At 42.1% G+C, this 20,743-nt stretch overlaps 2 protein-coding genes across 5 annotated transcripts in view; one reads left to right on the forward strand and one right to left on the reverse strand.

Annotated features, from left to right (window-relative positions):
- The window catches only part of ASB2 (ankyrin repeat and SOCS box containing 2), a 45,311-nt gene extending 27,472 nt beyond the window's left edge, over positions 1-17,839 (forward strand). For 2 of the 3 annotated variants that reach the window (XM_062637606.1, XM_062637597.1), the window contains 5 exons: positions 674-919; positions 2,884-3,055; positions 7,798-8,359; positions 11,857-12,010; positions 12,772-17,839. In XM_062637606.1, the coding sequence (XP_062493590.1) occupies positions 674-919; positions 2,884-3,055; positions 7,798-8,359; positions 11,857-12,010; positions 12,772-12,908 (1,271 nt within the window). In that variant the 3' untranslated portion in view covers positions 12,909-17,839. Of the gene's footprint in view, positions 1-673; positions 920-2,883; positions 3,056-7,797; positions 8,360-10,027; positions 10,161-11,856; positions 12,011-12,771 lie in introns of those variants that run through there. The other variant, XM_062637615.1, reaches the window with a different exon arrangement.
- Positions 17,840-18,311: 472 nt separating this feature from the next.
- On the reverse strand, positions 18,312-20,664 carry FAM181A (family with sequence similarity 181 member A). Of its 2 annotated transcripts, XM_062637639.1 has the most exons (2): positions 20,432-20,664; positions 18,312-20,130 (listed from the first exon to the last, which is right to left on the reverse strand). In XM_062637639.1, the coding sequence occupies exon 2, from the start codon at positions 20,064-20,066 to the stop codon at positions 19,197-19,199; it is 870 nt and encodes a 289-aa protein (XP_062493623.1). In that variant the 5' UTR covers positions 20,067-20,130; positions 20,432-20,664; the 3' UTR covers positions 18,312-19,196. The 2 variants fall into 2 exon arrangements, with proteins under 2 accessions (XP_062493623.1, XP_062493614.1); XM_062637630.1 differs by lacking the exon at positions 20,432-20,664 and having other exon boundaries at positions 18,312-20,345.
- Positions 20,665-20,743: the final 79 nt, after the last annotated feature.

Here is a 20,743-nt window from a genome sequence, read left to right on the forward strand (position 1 = left end):
CAATAATATGAAATCACCCTTTAGCCAGAGAAGAGCTTACTAAGAATGTACTAGTCTTGATGTAGAATCTTCTGGTCTCTGATCATAACAAATTGTCATAACAAATTAGTCATCCCTAGTATGTAAGCAAATTAAATTCTTCAGAGCTGTGTATAGGTAATTACAGAAGTATCTAATCATGAAGTTGTTTTCAGTGCATGTGACTCCTGTGTATGGGAAAGGAAGCCGTGGAAGTATCCTAAGGGAAGAGTCAAAACCAAATCATGGGACCTCTGTGAGAAAAAGTTATTATTATTTCAATGAAAAAAAAATCAACAATTGTTATGGAATGTGCTAGCCTCTCTTTCTGTACATTGTACAACAAATGCTAATTGGGGTTTGAAAATGTGGCTGCTTATGCTAGGTACCTTTGTTTGGGGGTTCCACTGAAAGTTCTATAGAAACCTCAGGATTTGGGATTGAAAAAGCAATGGAACAAATAGGTAGAATAAACCCCAATAAGATAATATTAATTATCAAGAAAATACCTTTAGCTCAGGATGGTCTTTGATCTTACTCACTATGGCCTAGTTGTATTATATTGCCTTGTCACTGTGTTGCATGAACTGGACACCATAATATCCAGAATCTTTTCAAAAGCCTTCCTAATCACTTTCCTTTTTTTCCAAAACAGCTTGTGAGTGCAAGAATGCAGAGGCTGCAAGACTTCTGGTACAGTACAATGCTGACACCAACCATCGCTGCAATCGAGGATGGACTGCTCTCCATGAGGCTGTCTCCCGAAATGACCTGGAGATTATTGATATACTTGTGAAAGGGGGTGCCAAGATTGAGTCTGCAAATGCCTATGGGATCACTTCTTTATTTGTGGCAGCTGAGAGTGGGCAGTTGGAAGCTTTGAGATACCTCGCAAAATGTGGTGAGTACACTTGTGCCATTACATGCCTTTGCTCACTTAATTCTTAATATTTCAGAGTTCCCATAATTCTCCCTGTCTTAGTTTTTCTGTCACAGGAGCCTGCATAGGTGATGAAACCCTGTTGCTCCAGGTGGCTGAATTGTGTAGAAGCTTTCAGAAAGTGTGGTCTAGGTATATGCACTTCTTCAGCATTCATTCAAGGTCAACTACTTTGGGAAGTAATATGGGGCTCTCTAATTGCAATATCTGACAGTTTTCAAAACCTATATTGCTGCACATGTGTAGCCTAAAACCCCATCAGTCATAAAAGGCAGCTATAGCTGGTAATAGATGGCAGAAGTTGAATATTAGCCAACCCCACCTGCTCATGAAGATGTGCAGTGATGGGCAAGGTTAGCCCTCCTCCACTAATGACTCCTACTGAAAATAAATTAAATACTATTGTACAGTTCTTGGATTAACACTAAGAAGAATCAGAAACTCTCCCCATGTGTTCAAACGTATAAACAGCGACTTTGAATCTAGTTTACACTAAACTTAACTTTTACTTCTCCACTCATGTAAAACAACTTTACAACAAGCACAACAGACTTCGCTGCTATTCTGAGGTGTATTTTATTTTCACTGTGGACTAATGTCTTGAACGCAGGTAAGAGTTGTGTCCTGCACTTGTGGAACAAGAGCTAAACATTGATGAAGAGAGACTTCTGAAGCAGTTAGTGTGGATAAGAAAGATATGAGAGTTAGGGAACAAATAATGTGTTCTGCTGTCCAGCTGGCACTGTCAAGTCAGTTTTATATGACCAGTTAGTCTATCATACTGCCCACAGTTTTAGAAACTAAGGCAGAATGTGATATGAGTTTCAGTTTAGACAGCTATTAGGATTTCCTTAAAGTTCAATTTTGAGAAAAATACACAGGAGAAAATCCAATAAAACGGTCCAATTTTTTCAAGCCCTGAAAAACTCAGAGAATACCAGGAATGATATCACTGCATTTTTTTTATGATGAGCAATGTTCATCATAAAAATGATTTCTTTTTAATTTCTTTTTCATTAGGAACATAGTCCTGTGTTATGTCTTGTCACAGCAATTTCCCTGATGTTCCCAGCTACAACATCTTCAAAGAAACAAACACAACACATTTCAGTTTGGGATGAGAGCACAAGGAAATGTTCTCTTTGGCATGGAGTTTTCATGATAAAACAGGAGACTGATTGGCTTCTTTACTGGAGTTTAGAAACAAAATCCAGTGAACTGTCATTCCCATTTAGGATACACATAAAACAGCCTTCCTGAGGACATGAGGGTACACTATATTACAGTTGAAACCCAGGATTTCAGGCCGTAAGTATCTAACACAGAAGTTAGATTCCAAATTATTTCTAGACAAGAAGTATTAGGTCTTGGTTTATAGTTGTATCATGTTTATTACGAGAAGCACACGGTAGAGCTCAAGAAAAAATGACCCCAAAAATCCTAGAATCATTGAACAGTTTGGGTTGGAAGGGACCTTAAAGATCATCTAGTTCCAACCCTCCTACCGTGGGCAGGGACACATTCCATTAGACCAGGTTGCCCAAAGCCCCTTCCAACCTGACCTTGAACACCACCAGGGATGGGGCATCCATAACACCTTGGGGCAATGTGTTCCAGTGCCTCACCACCCTCATCGTAAAGAAGTTCTTCCTAATGCTGAATGGAGCTTGGATTCATGACTGGGACATAATGGTTTCCACCCAAGGTTAAACTTTCTCTCATAAAAGTCACATCACATTCAATGCCAGTGGAAAACTATGGTAGAACTTTACATAACTGATATGACTATTATCTGCGATAACATCTCTTTCCATCACACTTAGTAGCTTCAGTGTCATGGAGATGTATATGCTCATTCAAAGTACGTTATTTCCATCTGATTTTGACCTTTTTGTTTTACTGAGATTATTTTTTTTTCTTCCTAGGTGCTGATATAAATACTCAAGCCAGTGATAATGCCTCTGCTCTTTACGAAGCTTGTAAAAATGGACACGTACATATTGTGGAGTTTCTTTTGTCCCAAGGAGCAGATGCTAACAAAGCCAATAAGGATGGCCTGTTACCTCTTCACATAGCAGCCAAAAAAGGGATTTGCAAGTAAGTTTTAGTCCATTTCATAGTTTTGTTTTTTAGAAAAGAATACAACATCCTCATGAAAATTAAAATGTAATGTCCCACATCTAATTCTGAGCATTGCAAGCAAAGGAGCTGCCAACTGAGAACCGGGTTTTCTGCTTGCAGAGCTCAGGTTCAAAATTATAAACTGATGAGTGTGATTATGGGCTGGGATTGGGTGAGCAGGAATGTGGGTGTAAGATTCATTTAGCTTTGCCAAGATATCATCAATTACAGTTAAATAACATCATGCATCTTGGAAGGGGATTAAACTGTGCTCCACAAAATATGCTTGAGATGAAATAAAAAAGCATCGGGGGGGGGGGGGGGGGGGTGGGGGGTGGGGGTGGAGTTAGTCCTCAATAGCTATTGCAGGGTAGTTTGCAACAATTTTCCTACATGAGCCCGTTGTGATTCTTCTGCACAAGCAGAACATGTTTCATTCATCTCTGTTGTGTTCAGGTTTTATTAACAATAATTCAGATGCTGACAGCAGGAAGCGGTTAAGTGAATCTCTAGGGCATTAGTGAGAATGATGCTAGAATATGGTGTCCAGCTCTGTTACCCTCCCTTTCAGAAACCTTTCAGGAAATTGGAAAGGCTTCAGAAAAGAAGTAAAAGAATTACTCACGGTCTGGAAAATAGACTTCATTACTGAGTTATTAAATGACTCTTAAATGCATAAAAAGATCCAGTGGTTTGTTTCTGAAATTTAATGTATTTGGGATAGAGCTGAGCACATTCTTTAAACAGTGAGGAAAGTAACTAATGGAAAAAATAACTGTGAATTGGGTAGATTTACCACTCCACTGAAGTACAGGTGTTTATAGGAGATGGAGAAACAATGCAGCGCATGATACAGAATATCAGTTTAGAAGATGCTGTTTAGGGATGGGATTGTTGCACAGTCATGTAAATAGTGTTTACCTTGCTCTTTCAAGACCTAGGACGTTGCAGCATGCTTCTAATCCTGAGCATTTACTTCTGATCTTAGAGCAAATTTATCTCCTGCCTTTAATCCCTCACTGCTGGAAAGGCAAGTCAACCACAGTTGTTTTTGCAAAACAGTCACATCTGGAGGTGATAGACCTTTTTGGTGACTGTAGTGAACTCTTCTGGCTATCACAGTTTCTATAAAAATCCTTTCAGCAATAATCAAAGGAAAAAGTATATCCCACTGCAAAGACTGTTTCTGGACAGTAAAGCTATATCTGCAAACAACTGTTAGAACAGATTCTCATATATTTCACAATGTCTGAGGAATGAAAACTTTTGACAGCACTACACCTTCCCATAGCATCTTTCATCCTAGCATTTAGGTCTGCTTGGGAATCCCAATATAGCTTCTTAAATCACTTTAATAGATATGAGGATAGTAATTTTCTGTAGTTGGAGTAAGCCTGCTTCTTTGTGCAAGCTGTGTATTCTAGAGGACAGCCCAGTGTGAATTTATGTAATGGGTTTATATGCTTAGAGCATGAACATGAATACCACACATAGACTAATGCAGGCATGATTAACAATTTTCTCTGGGGTTTGAGTTACAAGGACATTTTCTTGAAAACAAACACATTTGAGATGATGAGAAATGTGCCAAAGACAGAACCCAGCTCCAGTTGCTCACTTCCAGAAAAGTTCCTCTGAAACTACAGTAAGTTGATCAGAATCCAATTTGTACACAAGAGTCAGCTTTTTGAATCTTTTCCTTCCCTCAATAGTGCCACATCCTGACCTGAAAAGAAATTTACATGGAAACTCTTCAATCTGAGGCCATCCCCATGTTACGAAAGGGCCTAATTCAGACCTCACATCTATTATTCCCAAAACCAAGCAGCATAAATGAGATCAGCATTCAGTACAAAGTCTGAGTTCCTTGAGTTGTAAAAGTCTGAACACAGATTTTTGTCCATAACTGCTGCAAACTAAATGTAAAAGAAAGAAGAAAGAAAAGGATCTTCTCTTATAAATATTTATCTAAATGACAAAGCTTTAGCCTAATTGGCTGATCATTCTTAATTCTTTCAATATTCAGTAAAATAACACCCTTCACAGTGTCCTCTGTATTCCTCAGATTTAATACGTAATTCTGTAGGAATTCCATGCTTCAACTTTTTGATAGAACACAAAGGCTCCCTACCATCAAAAAGCCAAGAATGTGGTCCCAAGGCTCAACTGTCAACTCTTGTTGCATGGTGTTTGTTTATTTTAAATGACACCTTGTCAATAGTGACCTCAAATTCATAAGGGTCATCTCATCAGCTGTAAGACAATCGCAAGCAGTCAGTTTAACTCTTTACCCCTCAGAACTGAGATGCTGAGAAGGGAAGACTTTGTGCAGTGTGAGCAGATTTATTAAGTAAATACAAGTCATCAGACTCTTGACACACTCATGCTAAGAATACTCTGCCTCCTTCTCCACATAACTTCTAACAAATAGAAATCACAGAAGCAGGTGTCAGGAATAAGGAGAAACTCAACACTAGTTCGAACCTGTACTTGGAGCTCAGCCCTGTGACAGACCTGGGATGTGGTCTGGCTTGTCTGGCCTTGGCTGCCTTCACTTGAGCTGCCTTCTCCCTAGTGAGACCGGAAAGACTGAAGAGGTGGAGGCACCATTATTTCTGAACCAACCCACTTTGGAGGATGAGGGAGACAGGTTCAAGCTACAAAATTACTCTCTGTTACAAATTTGATGCTTCCTGCTTTTCCTCCCCAAATAAATGTGTGGTACAGGGAGTGTGCTAAGGTCTGGGACACTGCAGCATTTGGATGCAGAGCCTCAGCTTGCCATCCCTGCAGTGAGGGTCAGGTCCCCACTGCAGGCAGAAACAATGCAGTGCCTCTTTAACTCAGATGTGAAGAGCTGGCTGAAGTACATATGCTGGAGCAAAAGAACAAAACAGACCCTTAAATCTTCAAATCAGTTGATCATGGGATGACTAATGCTGGTACTTGGCATGGTGTCCTCACAGTGCTCTGTGCTCTTTTTGTTATTATGGCTCTTACAGAACATTTGCTAATGGTGGGACGTTGCCAGCTCACCAGCACCCAAACCTCCTGCTCCCTGGTGAGCATCACAGCACTAGAAGATTAGTGAAGCTGCTGGGGGGGGTGGGGGGAAGAAGTGCTTAATCACGTAAATAGGAACATAATCCTGTAAAGTGTTTTGCATCTTCAACTCATATTTCAGCTTCTGGGGGCTCGGTCTTTCACAGGATCATTTTCACAGCATCACAGGATCATCACAGCCAAAGGTTTTTCTAAGGCTAGCACTTATATTTTGCTTGTTCATTATGTAAATGTATGTTTGAGGTCCCAGTGCTGAGACCATTGCAGTGAAGCTGAAGATACGCAGTATTTTAAAAGAGGCATACTACATGGTAGAAAAATAAGCTTTCCATGTTTGTGTTAGAACTGTTGACTGCTAGATAGAGGAGTCTGCATGGGATGAAGAAAAGGTGAGGGTGTGCTTTGCTTGTTAGCTTGGTCCCACAAATTCCTTTTTAGATATTCCTCTCTCCACCAGCATTACATAAGGAGCATGGGCATCTCCTGACACAATAGGAAGACTCAGGTTGCATGGTCCCCAGTCTCTTTCTGGAAGTAGGTTAAGGTGACTCACGTGTGCTTACAAAATCAACCTAGTGTGTTGGCTAAGCCACCCAACTTTATGAGCAGGTAGTGAGGGTTTAACCCATGGGGCTGGTCATGCAGCTCCAATGACAGCTAGAGAGACACAAAAATAATCATGGATTTGCAACTGTGGGGCTCCTGTACATCGTATATTTGCACTTCACATTACATGAGAGCAGCTTGATTTATTTTGCTGTATTTAAGGCCACATCACATTTTCCAGTAACAATCCCTGATTACTGGGGTTTAGGACTTGGCTGTACATTTTTTCTCCCTCTGCTAAAGCATGGAAACCAGCTTGGAAAATATTTTCATTTCTTTTTCTCCTCTTTCCAAATTGTCTTTTTGGCTCCCTGTGGTCTGGGATGGCCGTTGATAGTCCCATGGATTTGCCACAACCAAAAGCCACATGGCGAGGACCTCCAGGATGTGGATGAATCCAGGGTAATAACCAAATTGTAAAATTTGGTGGTGAGGCCTGGGAACCAAACGTGTAGTCTATCCTTGTGCAATCCTGCAAAGCAAGGTTTCGTTTCACTCCCTTTCTGGTCTCAAGCCTCTTGCTGTGGCTGTGACCAGTGAGGCCTGCCAGTGATTTGTGTTGGCACACTTCTCTGTGGAGCAATACAGCAATCCCAATGGAGGTGGGAGACTGGAAGATACAGCCTGTCTGCTGGCACCTTGGCCTGCAGGCCATGCCTGTTTCTCCAGTCCTACCCACAGCATGGTGATGAAGGTGCAAAATGTCTGGGGGATCCTGGTCTGGTGTCTGCCATTTGGCTGTGGCACCTAAGAGAGGTTACAACAGCATAGGTGAGTGCCAGCACATTGCCTCTTCCATCATAACTGCCCCTGTAGCTGCCAATACCTCATAGAAACTGGGTGATAATTTCAAAAACACTTGTTTCCTCCATGAAAGAGGGGGTCACACAGCTGACGGGTTTCAAGTTCACACCCTGGTTTCTCTCAGAGTTTTTCCTGTGGCCAAATTAGCAGGCTCTCTCCTATGGAGAGCTAAAATTTGCTGCGTGGTTGTAAATGCCCTGGATCCCCTGGAGCTCACTGCTGTACGCTGACTCTCCACCTGGCAGGATTGTCTCCATGCTGATCCCAGTGACCAGCCGCACCCGCATCAAGCGTAGTGGTATCAGCCCCTTGCACTTAGCGGCCGAACGCAACAACGATGACATCTTGGAAGAGCTGATCGATGCTGGCTATGATGTTAACACTGCGCTGTCCAATGAACGGTCCTGCCTTTACGAAGACAGACGCACCACCCCCCTCTATTTTGCTGTTTTTAACAACAACATCTATGCAACAGAGCTCCTGCTGCAAGCTGGAGCTAACCCCAATGTTGACCTTATTAACCCATTGCTCATCTCCATCCGCCACGGCTGCTTGAAGACCATGAAACTGCTCCTTGACCATGGAGCAAACATTGATGCCTATATATCAAGCCACCCCACCACATTTCCAGCTACCATCATGTTTTCAATGAAGTACCTATCTGTGCTGAAGTATCTGCTGGATCTGGGCTGTGATGCAGGTTCCTGTTTTGAGTGTCAGTATGGAAATGGCCCGCACCCTGCATTAAATTACAGACGGGACAGACTTAATGATCCTGAACTGTCCAAGGAACCAACGGTAGTTCAGGTAAGCACTGCCTGGTCTACTGGTACTTCTGAGGGTGTCTCCTACTCATGTATCTTGGAAACTTTAGTGTATTTGTTTCTTCCATCTTTCCTGTGAGAGAAGATGCCTTTATTCCTGGTTTATTTACAGAAAAAAGGCTTAATAAGAGTCTGTGAACATTTCAAGTCCATGTTCAATGACTTCAGGATGGTAGGCAACAGCTACTGTGGCCCTAGCTTGAATTTACAGTGAATTATAGCCATCTTGACAGCCTTGCTGTCAGATCTACAGTAATTTTTTTCCTCTGGATCTGAAGTGCCAGGAGTGTCAGGCAATGTCATACGGGTGGTAGAACAGGGGTGGTAGCATATGGGCAGTCTATTTGCTTCTTGGTTTATTTGCCCTGTAAGATTTGTTTTGTCTGATATGGAATTTAAGCTCCTGGCTAAATTAAAATTGGTGCTTCACTTCATGTAGGTAAACCACTGAATGTAAATAGTTGTAATTTCGAACTCTACTGGATAGGCAGCCTGGAGAGAGGGAGTAAATTGTTAGCTATATGACTGTGCATTATATTTGAGTTTTCAAAAGAGATTAGGAGATTTAGATCCATGATTTCAAAGCCAGTTACAGATTTTAAATATCCAAGCTTTACACATATTTCTTTGCAGTCCTTTCCAAAGTGCAGCTGGGCTTATCTTCCATTGGATTCTCAATACCCTAAAGGATTTTGTATAATCTAAGATTATGCTTTTTTTCTGATCTCTGTATATTGACTCCTTCCAAACAAAATCTCAAACAAAATCTGATTTTCCAATCAAAATTTTCTACCCTTAAACATGTAACATGATAAAGAAATCTCAGCATGTCAGTCTTTCTATTTTGCAAAGAATTAGGGAAGAAATAAATCACCTTCTATCTCATTTAAGTATAGTTTTGAGGGATTTAGAAGAAAGTGTCATTTGCCTTAAGAGATAGTCACCAAAAATGTTCCTCAGTGATGGAAAGAATGAAAAAATACATTAAAAGATCCTAGAAAATCTTTAACTTTTTACCAGCCCTGCTTCCAAAAAACTTTACTCTACAGTGACATGTCTGAGAAACAAACAAAAAGAAATCTTAGAAAGAAGATTGTAAGAGTCCATCAGAATAATCTCTTATCCTGAAGAGTTGACTTCTCTTTGAGAGTGTTTGTCACAGCTTTAGGATTGCTTTAGCATACCACATTTTTGTCACAGAAAAATTAATAAAATAATAAAATTATATATGTGCCTAGAGAGAGAGACTGGTGAGGGACAAATGCATACAGAGAAAAAGCAATTCCTTCCCTCCAATATCATTTTAAATTTGCTTCCCACTGCTAGGAATTTGGCTAACAAAAATAAGGCTTGTATGGTGTAGCTTCATGACATAGTTGTGATATGGTTTGTATTCTGAAGTATAGAGGATCTTATGAAACTATAGACTTCTCGAGACAAAAGATGTGCTTTCTTTTTTATTATTTTCTTGTACAAGATTACATAAGGATAATAAACCTGAATGATTAGTCTTTATACAGTAAAGACTATGAGCTACTGGAAGTGATCTGAAAAACGTGTAACTATAAATCACTACTGTTGCTACTAAATTAATGTGTCCTGGAGAAAGTGAACACAGAAAAATGGTTGCTGACTCACTCCACGTTTCCAGAGTTGCAGTGTCAAAACCGTGGAAGTGGGGAGTGAATTATTCTACTGCCGCGAGAGGGCATTCTGGGGCCTATCGAGACTGGAGGCTCTGAGTCACTTTGTCCCTGATTCAATTCCACTGCCTGTAGTTGCAGGTTTGAATTATTTTTCCTTGTTTAGCTATGCTGCTTTTTCTGCAACATGTTTTGGAACATTTTTATTTCAGAAAATTTTTTTGTAGACTGAGCTTGTCTACAGGGAAGAGAGAAAAAGGCAAACTCTCTGGCAGAGGCAAGAAGAGATAAGTAAGATCCAGTGGTTTATTGCCTTACCCATGTGCCTTCATTTAAACTCTGACAAAGTGGAGTTACTGTTTGGAGGTAGTAGTGCAGATCCCCAGTTTGCATGTCCTATGGGTAACTGCATGTGAATGCCACATGCACTGGAGAATGACAGCCAGATATACTATACTGGATTTCCTATAAACATTTCAGGTAGGAAACTGGGTTGTCTGCTGGGATCCTCCTGATGTTACTGTATCTAATTTTCCTGGGAGAAACTACATGGTGATGCCCAGTGGGGGAAAAAAAAAAAAGTCAGAAGAGTAGTAACCACCTCCATGAATGCTCTTACCTTCAACAAAATTGCCTTATAATTTGCTGCAGCTTTATTCTTTCCTAGGTGAGCTAATGTGGTTTTATTTCTGAATAACATTATCCACACGAAAGTTTAATGCCTTTTGAGTGCGAGCTCATACATATATCATCAAATTTGATCTAGTTAGAGGAGCTTAAACTGAAAGAGGTTTAAGCTGGTGCATTTTCTTTCCTGTTTAGGGTGGGCTTGGAGGGTGCTTGCAGTCTCTGTGACTAAGCTGATGGATGGTGCTTAAGCCACCATCATTCATTTAGGTTTGTCTATGTGTCTGCATTCTTATCCACACAGCATGATTTAATTCATGTCAAACCTTCTGGCTGCTCACATGCAGATACATCCACAGATATCTTCATCATATGCAGCACTCTAGATAGATTAAGCTGTCTGGAAAAATATACATATTTAGATTAAAGAGGGAAGAGAAGTCACTACTTTTTTTAAATGAGACTGCTTAAAATCAGGTCCTTAAATCTGTTCTTCACTATCTCCATAAGCAGCCCTCCATGCAACAGCTTTGAGTACTCTGCAGCTTACAGTGGGGGCAACAGAAAATTTGCCTGATTCAGGACTGAGTAAGGAAGGCACCTCTATATTAGGCCCAGGATAGTTCTCCATGAGCAAGTAAAAATGCCAGGGATTCATCTATGCAGTTTCCACAGACTCGTTTCTAGTAAGGCGCTTGGTCCCCAAAAGCTGTGGATACTAGTGGGTTCACAAGAAGCAGGAAGTGCTGTGCTTTGCCAAATTTCTCTCTTTACCTAAGCCTCCTTTGTGCAAGTTGCCCCACAGAGCCCCTCTCAAGAAGCTAAAGAGAGCCAGCACGCTGGGTCACAGTGCCCTGGGCTGCATAGACCTCTCAGTAGCTCCCTCACTGGTTTAGCACAAAGCTTCTCTGCATTACCATTTTTGCAGTAAGACCTGTGGACCCCATGAACAACTTGGTATCCTTTCCATGCTCCAGAGCTAGGATTTCACCAGGTGTTTGTGTCCTGTTGTGGTTGTAAAGAGGGGATTCTAACCTCAGGTGCAAAAACAAAAGTTTTAGTTGAAGTTTTCTGAGGGGAAACTGGTAATTGCCCTCTTATCAGGTAGTAGGGTGGGACCACCAAAGACATTGGGGCAGTTACTATCGTTACAATTTCCACGGGTGCATTCATGTCCCACTAACAGTAGTCAATCTGCTTTAATTTGAAGTTCTGTGAAATGGTGTCTACTCCAGAGATTAGTCGCTGGGCTGGGCCAATCATCGATGTTCTTCTGGATTATGTGGGTAACGTGCAGCTCTGTTCCCGGCTCAAGGAGCATATTGACAGTTATGAGGACTGGGCTGTCATTAAAGAAAAAGCAGGTATGTTCACCCTGGAAAGAATCTGGCACAAATAGTCCTGGTTTTGGATTCAAACCCTTAGTCACCATCTCCAAATTAGTATTCATCTCTTAAACTTGATGGGATTTCTCTACTGAGACTAGATGACATTTTAGACCAGGTATGAAGTACTAGAAATTGTTGGGGTGTCACCTACTCTGTGATGTTAAATGTACACCAGCAGTGGATCTGTCTGGGAATGAGCATTGTCAGTGCAGGAGAGCCATGTGGCTGCATCTGGGGTGCAGTCAGATCAGGGCAGCTGGGCAGCATGACCATCTCCACAGCAACCCAGAAGACATCAGTGCCCTTTAAAGACTTTACTAATATTCTGCTTTCCTAAATGTATTTTCCCTCAGGATCCAAAGTCTTTCATAGGCATTATCAGAATTAGCTTTCTGGCACCAAGCTAAATTTGGTACTTACTACGTTTATTTTGAGTGGGAAGACTGGGTACTGGGAAGCAAATTGTTTAAATCCTCCTAGAAAGCCTATTGCTAAGGCTGAGATGAGATACAGCATGCCATTCTCCAGCCCCACTTCCTTCCCTATGTGTGTCCTATATGCCTCAGTATAGATGAGCTGCCACCAATGCAAGTTATATCATCCCTCCATTATAGAAAAAGCCCCCTTTTTTCATTCCTCCTTCTCCCATTTTGCTCTTGCCACTGACAGCCAAGCCAAGCTGTCTCTCTCAAGTTCAAACCTGTTTGGCTCATGTTTCTGACCTGCCTGTCTTTCAGAGCCCCCACGACCTCTTTCCCATCTTTGCCGCATCAAGGTACGAAGCCTGGTTGGAAGAAACCGCATTAAACTTCTTAACACCTTGCCTCTCCCAGACAGACTGATTCAATACTTACAGCATAATTACACACAGTGACCCAAGGCACACTGGACATACAGCGGCTTCCTGACATGACACCCAGCATCATCAGCATGGCAAGGGCACACATTGTGCATGGTGGGGAGGAATTGCTGCTGGCTTTGTCAATAGCCCTCCAACGACTAATTGAAGACAAATAGGCTTCTGAAGCATGAGTGAGAAGAAAATGATGGAGACAGAGAACTAAACACAGGACCGCTGTTAGGTTTTCCAAGAGAAAACATATGATTCACCTCAAAGCTTGGTTTGTAGAAAAAATGAAAGCCAACACTGAAAAATGAGTAGTGCTGAAGCAAGTATCAGTGAGGAATTCAAAGGTATTCTGGGGTTGTGGTGGAGCTTAGCATCCCTGCTGTAATCCAAATTGAGAAATTGTCAAGATTCAACATATTTGGGAAAACAAACACATTTCCTTCACCAACTGAGATTTTAATTTCAGTTTCTATTCTACTGTTTGGATTTCTGCTAGGTGTGCTGGTTGCTAATTCTCTGATACTTTGATACCATCTTGCTAACAAGCAAAAGCTTTCATTTTCTGGACCTTTCTTATTGAGTACCTGATTTCTGAACATTCAAATCTCAGACTTTAATAGAAATAAAATACAGAAATGCTGATTCCTGTAGAAGTCAAGGAAAGTTTTATTTAAGAAGGATGTAAGAACTGTATTTGCACATAGTGAATACAGTTCATTTTGCATTACATTTGCAGTGAGAAAAAAGCTAAATTCTGCTTGAGAACATTTTCTAGACTGGGGATTTGAAGGCAATTCTGAGTTTCTGATGTTGTTTGTTTTGGGGGGAGCGTGGGATATAAATTAGAAGTGGCTGCGCTGTAAACAGTAGCTTTACTTTGTCATGGAGCTGGTGTCAGGACAGAACAAAGCCCGCGGGGAAGAGGAGCAGAAAGTGATGTGAAGGAGAGAGGTGAGGTATGTAAGGAGATGCAACACTGATAAACCGATTTTATCTGTTCCTTCTCTAGGAGATCTTGCTCCCTACAAGGCCCAGCCTCTGTTACTCCTTGGACCTATGTAGCTATAACAATACCATCACTGGAAGAGATATTATTTCAAAATTATGGAAATCAGACTGAGATTTATGAAAACAAATACCCAGAATTAGGCTTCCAAATCCTTATTCAGGTGCTTAAACAATGTCAAGTTGCTTGTGCCAGGTGTAGTTCCACTAAGCCAATGGGATCACATTTGGTGTCAGATATTACTGAGGCAGAATAAATGTCTTAGGATTTAGCTCTGAATTTCCTGACTTTAGAGGTTTGAAGTATCTATCAGCTCCCTTTGACACTGAAAGTTAGTATCTCAGCTTCTTTGAAAATTAGGTCACCTATTTCCAGCTCAGATCTACAGCTGATTTATGGCAGCTTAACAAGTTACCATCTATCAGCTGAACCACTATAATTGTCCGTGAAATTCTTTTAGTGAAGTTTTTAACAAGTCACATTCCCTCACAGCTGGGGAGGCTGAAAAGCCCATGAACGGTTGGTTATTGGCAGTGACTACAGCTCAGTTGACAGGTGTGACTTGCTGAACTGATTTGATGAGTGCCTTATTTTTAACTAGGCATCTAAATAAGGATGGAAAAACCTACATTTGGAACTACATCTTTGTGGATCTTATGCTAGACACACACTCGTTCTTACCTTAGGTGATTAAGGAGCTGTGCACCATGGTTTATTTGGATTTCCCACCAGAGACCTGAAAGATCTGGTTTTGTTTGTTCGCCTGCATGCCACCCATGGAATCAGATATAAATGTAAGTAGCGAAAATGCATTGCACCGAGTTTTATTTGTGTGGAGTTTTCTACCTTAACACAGGAGTAAAAGTGTGTTGCACAAAACAAGTCTGGGCACACGAGTTCAGATTCTGTGATGGTTTTTTGTGAAATGTGTTCAGCACTTGTAGGACAGGATGTGAGCAGAACTACTGTTTACAGCTGTGGGCACTCTGTCCACAGCTGTCCCCTTCCCAAATGCTAAAGAAGTTGAAAAACCAACAGTTTCAATTCACACTGAACAGTGATCTTCTTACAAAGTTTTGGAAAGTCAGGTGAGATTCCCCCACTGCTGAAATTTTGTCAAGTGCCTTCCATTACTACCAGTTTAAGATCTACCCTTTGCAGTGTGAACAGGGAATTGCCTCAGGTTGGAAAAATACTGGGTAGAGGGAAAGGGATGGAGAACAGGAAATCTTTAGACCAGTTTTGCCAATAAAGGCCCTATAGGACCTGTAGAAAGGGCCTAATAGAAAATTATCTATGGAGTTTGTGCACCTCTCATTTTAGGGGGCTTGAGCAGTGAAGGTCTGGGTCTTACTCATATTGATATAAATCAGAAGAAAATTCCTTGAAATTAAATGAGTATGATAGAGTCATAGAGGGTGATGGATATAGACACACATTGGTGAAGATCATTTACTTCAGTGCTTGTTTAGTGTGCAATGACAGCCCTGGAGGCAGCTGGCTACTAGAAGGATTTGGTCACCAACTGCATATATAACAACAGGGGTGGGATTTCATAACCTATCCCAAAGTGGAAATTCCCCACTGTTATGTACACAAAAGTCTTGTGGATTGCAATGTCTTTTTCTGTCCTTGGAGAAGTTGAGACTGGGTTTGGGTGGAGCAAATATGGAAATTCCATTTCTTCTTTCAACTAAGTGACTTTCATCTCTACTGGGAGACCCATGTCCTGGTTGCCTTTAACCATCTGTACTGATGAGGAGGTTCGCTGAGCTGGAGAGCACTGATCTGATGGGTATGTACCGCAACTGCAGGAAGGAAAAGTGCACAGTGCAAACAGAAGCTGAGGAGAGTTTGTTAGAGGGGGAATCTGGTAATTACAATGTTACTGAATCATTTCTGCTTAATCTTCGCACAACTAGTTTACATTATTTGCACTGAAATGGAGCCTGCTACCTCTCCACTCCGGTCATTGACAGTATTTTGTGTACAATACTGAATCTGCACAAATTCAATGTGCATTTAATGCATCTATCTACATGTTACTGTGAAAAGACAAATACCCCAGAACCCAAATAAACCAGGCTTTGTAAGCAGATCAGTAGTTCTAGTGCAAGGAAAAGTAGCTTGTTTTTACTGAATATGATAGATAGACTCCTTCAGAGATGATGACTTTATGTGAAATGTTCTACAAATATTTCATGACCAGGTTACTGTACATTTTTTACTGTAACATGCAATTCACTTGATGTTCTTGTGCACTTTTTGATTTTTTATTTCATTTTATATGAAAGCTTTTTCATCCACCTCTCCCTTCCCCTTATTTATATAAGGTATTGTGGTTTTAACAGTTTAAATTTTGCATTGTTGTAGTAAATAACAGCTTTTGAATGTTATGTTTCCATCTTTCAAACAAAGTATGAATAAATAAATCGATTCTGAAGGACTATCAGCTGTCCTGAATAGCAACATTGAACAACGAAACACAAAAATAGCCAGGAAAAGTCTGAATCAGTCCAAGCTTGAACACTTAATAATTTTGATGTTTATCTCAAGGATAAGAGAACAGTAAGTATTGCTAGAGAGCAGACAGAGTTGCTATACTTTGCAAACCTTTTGGAAAATCTCACACATCCCCATTCAATAATCTTGAATATACTTAACAATTGTCTTCTGTTCATTTGTGTTTTACTCCATTGCTGCTTCAGTTCAGAGCCCCAGCAAGGGCCACTGCCTGCCCTGGGCTGGGAAGTTCCATGTCACAAAGGATTTTAAAAGCAATATCAGTTTAAATCTGAGGATAAGTGCATAAATATCTCTGTGTCAGAGGTCATTTGGAACAGTCTGGTTCAATGCTTCATCATAACTTAAAAACATGCTATTCTATTACATGGAAAATGTACAGAAACACACATTCAAATAAGAGACAGTTTAAAAAAAAAATAAAAAAAGAACTTAATATCTGAAATGTAGAAATTTGACTTTAACTCTCTTATTTCTATGAATTTCTTCAGAAATAAAATTTCTACAGAGGCTATCCATTTTGCCAAGTATTTTAATTTTGATAGAAATCTATATTCTGGTGCAATATGCAGCACTTTCAAATTTCCCTTCTGAATTCGAGCAGGAACATTTGCCTACAGCAGTCACTGCAATACTCGTGGTTCTTTCCACCAATTTCTCTGGTCACCCAGATGGAAATCCAGATCAACACCAAGAAGGCTCCTCTACATTGACAGCATTGAGACAGAGTTCAGCATCTGACTTCATCTGGATTACAACAGTGACAGAGGACTAATGGTGTGAGAAAGCACCCATATTTCTATGTAAAAGCATTTCCTTGTCTTCAATCCTGCAAATTCAGAAATAGTTCTCCCATTAACTTAAACGAGGGTACTACCTCTGGTTTCTGTTAGAAAGCCTCACGGAGAGAGGCAGTTTCTTCGTGGATTATTTTTTCCCAAACAGAATAAAAGGGAAAGACATCTAAGTGTATTCATATCTTCCTTTCTGGACCAAAAGCTCACCTGATGTCTTGAACCCTTAGATCAGCTCTTTGGCACTTTGCATGCAGTTGCAGGTATGTGCTGCCATTTCCTGCTCTCTCTCCTATGGGAGTAATCTATACAAGCTTGGTACATATATTAAGTGCTGGTGGTAAGCAGAAAGCAATGAAAGCCATATCTATTTCTGCTTTTTGCCTGCTGCACTAACACGTTACAGACATTTTTTTATGTAATTAAACACTAGTGGGTTATACTGTAAGGTTTGCGAAAAGAATTAGCTATTTTTAGCCTAAGAACAGTTCATATCCTAACAGAAGTTGCAACCTGGTTATATAACACCAAGACCCATCAGAAGATCAAAAATTATACTCTACAATTGCTGAAGATGATAAATTTTTCATTACTGCAATGCACTTAAAGGAAGCATTGACTGGTTTTCCCCTTACAGAGATACCAAGGGTCACAGGGAGCTAAATTAGCCAGAGACCAAGCCAAATGAGGCCACTTTTTATTGAATCCTGGGAGAAGTTCCCATTAACTTCAATAAGAGCAGGCCCTCAGAGGTCACAGGTGTCCATTTTTTCCCTCTCCCTCCTCCCCCAACCCTGCAATACACTTCTCTTGACCTCAGTGATTTACCCCAGTATAACTGAATAAATACATAAGGCTGCAATATTAAACCTTTCAGAGCTCATGTTCTGTGCCTTAGCTCCACTTACCCCAGAGTTGAAGAGAAATCTAAGTTTAAAAATATCTCCTATTAACTTCTTTAATGCCAACTTGTTAAAATAATTTGGAAATTACTGGGCAAATAATTTGTAGATAGGTCTTGTGATAGCTTCTTAAAGTCAGGCAAAATAAAAGACATCTGTGAGCCAGAAATCAAAGCAGTGTATTCTATATGCTTTTTTATGCCTATCATATTTTATGGGTTTGTAATCAAGTAATACAATTTTTCATTTGTTCTGTTGATGCAGAACAAATCCTGATGTGAAAATTCATCCTGCTTCCATTTGCACCAGCTTAACACTAGCTAATTACCCAGCCCCAGAAAAATTGCTTTTGATTTATATCACTCTAATAGACAGAGATTTCAGCCCTCTTATCTACCCACCAGTTGCAAATCAAACCTGTGTCCTACCCTGTGGGGCAAAAATAAACACACTGCATCAGCAGAATCTCCAAAATAAAATTACCTCCTTTCTTCCCATATTTTTTTCTTTTAATTCTCTCAGTATTTAAGTGCAAGAAGAGCTTAAATCAATTCACAAGTGTGGTTTCTACATTAAATACCGTCCTTCCAGTGTCTTGCATGCAAAAGGAATTGACCTGAATATCTTGACTTCTCTGGAATTATTTTAAAGTATGAAAACTCTTTGAATGGGTTTAATTCATTTCATTTCACTGCTGTTGCTGCAGGGCAAACCTGGAAAGATCTTCCCACATGGAGGAGGTCTCCTAGGTGTTACAAGTGTGGCTATGAATGACCCACAGCCCTGCTCTCTGCAGCACAGACAATGCCCGTTGATGAAAGAGCTCTGGTTTGCCTCATGTTCCAAGCCACCAGCTTTGTAAGGCTTATTCTCAGTTTACACCTGTATACTGAGAGGAGAGTGGAGCCTGAGTAGCTTTCCAACAGTTACTAATTCACTCCAGCCTGACCACAAGGAAGAGGGTGTGATTGCCAGCCTCCTTCCCCCTGCTGCTTCACGCTGCCAGCAGCTCATGCCTGGTGCCCAGCCGGATGTTTCAATCCACTCTCAGGAGCTGTGGTGCTCAGCGTGACTCCAACACCCCTGGCTAAAGATAGCTGAAAACATTGAAGATGGGTGGGGGTACAGCAGGCTTGGTGGGGATGGGTTTCAAAACCACCGGCCTGTAGAGTTTCTGTCCCATGCCATCGGCCTCCTTGCAGAAATGCGGCACCTCCGCCGACAGTGTGGCGGCACTCTTCCTCCACAGCCCCAGCCCGAGGAAGGGCGACTGGGACAGTGTGCCAGGGGGCTGGTACACCCCTGGCCCAGGGCAGGGGAAGGGGCAGCAGGTCCAGGCACCCACCTGACCTGACAGGACGCCAGCAGGGTCCTTGTCCCCAGCATGTGGGGTAGGCTCAGGGGGACTCTCTGGACCACCAGTGTCAGGGCTCCGTTTGCTTTTCTTCCCCTCAGAGGGAGGAGGGTCTCCGGGGGCTCGGAGCCCCTCGGGGCTGGTGGGATAGGCCCTGGCCAGCAGGCTCTGGGCCGGCTGTGGCTCTTCCCAGAAGGAGGCAGGGAGTTGTCGCTTCCTCATGGGCACCTGGTCTGGTCTGGTGGCTTCAGGGTTTTGCTCCTGCAAAATCCGTTCCTCAGGGAGGCTGTCCTCCCCCGCTGCTGTCTGCAGCACCCTCTCTGCAGCAGCCCCACCATGGGGGCTGGGGTCAGGTGCCTCGGGCAGAGGTCTATGGCCCCTGTCCTCTGCCCCCCTGCGCCAGCCACACTCGGTGGGTTTGCTGGGGTGGCACCGAGGGATCCGGGAGTACTTCTGAGAAAATCGCTTGAGCTGCTTTTGCAAGTATTTCCTGTGGTCAACTGACCGGCGACAGGGAGCTGATTTATCCAGAGCCGCTTTGATGTCACTGGAGGCCAGGTTGACAAAGTTCAGTAGGGTTTTAACCTCGCTGTCTGATGCCATCTCACTGGATGTGCCCTGTAAAGCTTCCCATGAAACGTTCACCTTCAGGCAAACCTTGGCAAACCTGTGAAACACGATGGGCAGACTTAAGAGATCTCGGTTCAAACAGCACCAAACAAACGAAGGGAGGGTGGGGGAACATGTCAAGCTTCTCAGCCGCACAAAGTTGTCCATCATCAAGCTCCCACTGGAGCCTCCTCATGCCTGCAGCCCACCACCCCACACGGCTGCCCCAGAACACACCAGCATGGGATCTAGCTCACAAATGCCTTCCAGCCCGGTGCCTAATCTTGTTAGATAGCGTTTAGGTAGAAAGAAGCTGGGCGGCTACTCCCGCCTCCCTGTAAGCAAGTGTGGACACTCACCCAGCCCGCAGCAGTTTTTCTCACCGGTGCTGGCAGCTGCAGTGTCGCTGCAGAGAAGAGCCCCTTCCCCTTTCCCACTAATCTCGTTAGGCAGGTTACCCACTCCAACCTCGGCAGAGGCAGCCAGGGCCTGCCAGTGTTTGGATGCAGTTTAGCAAGCACTTGAGCAAGCTGAATGAATATCGACTCCGTTGAGTTCGGGGCTCTCCCAGGCCAATCAGAAGCCACTTTGCCAAATACAAAGCATCCCAATCAGGCATCAGCCTCCCCTCCTCGCATTCTTTGCCATCACAAATTGTCACCATGGGGACA

The sequence above is a fragment of the Pezoporus occidentalis genome, unplaced genomic scaffold (genome assembly GCF_034315485.1).
Source record: "Pezoporus occidentalis ecotype Australia unplaced genomic scaffold, CSIRO_AGI_Poc_V1 ctg115, whole genome shotgun sequence".
NCBI classification, from domain to species: domain Eukaryota; kingdom Metazoa; phylum Chordata; class Aves; order Psittaciformes; family Psittacidae; genus Pezoporus; species Pezoporus occidentalis.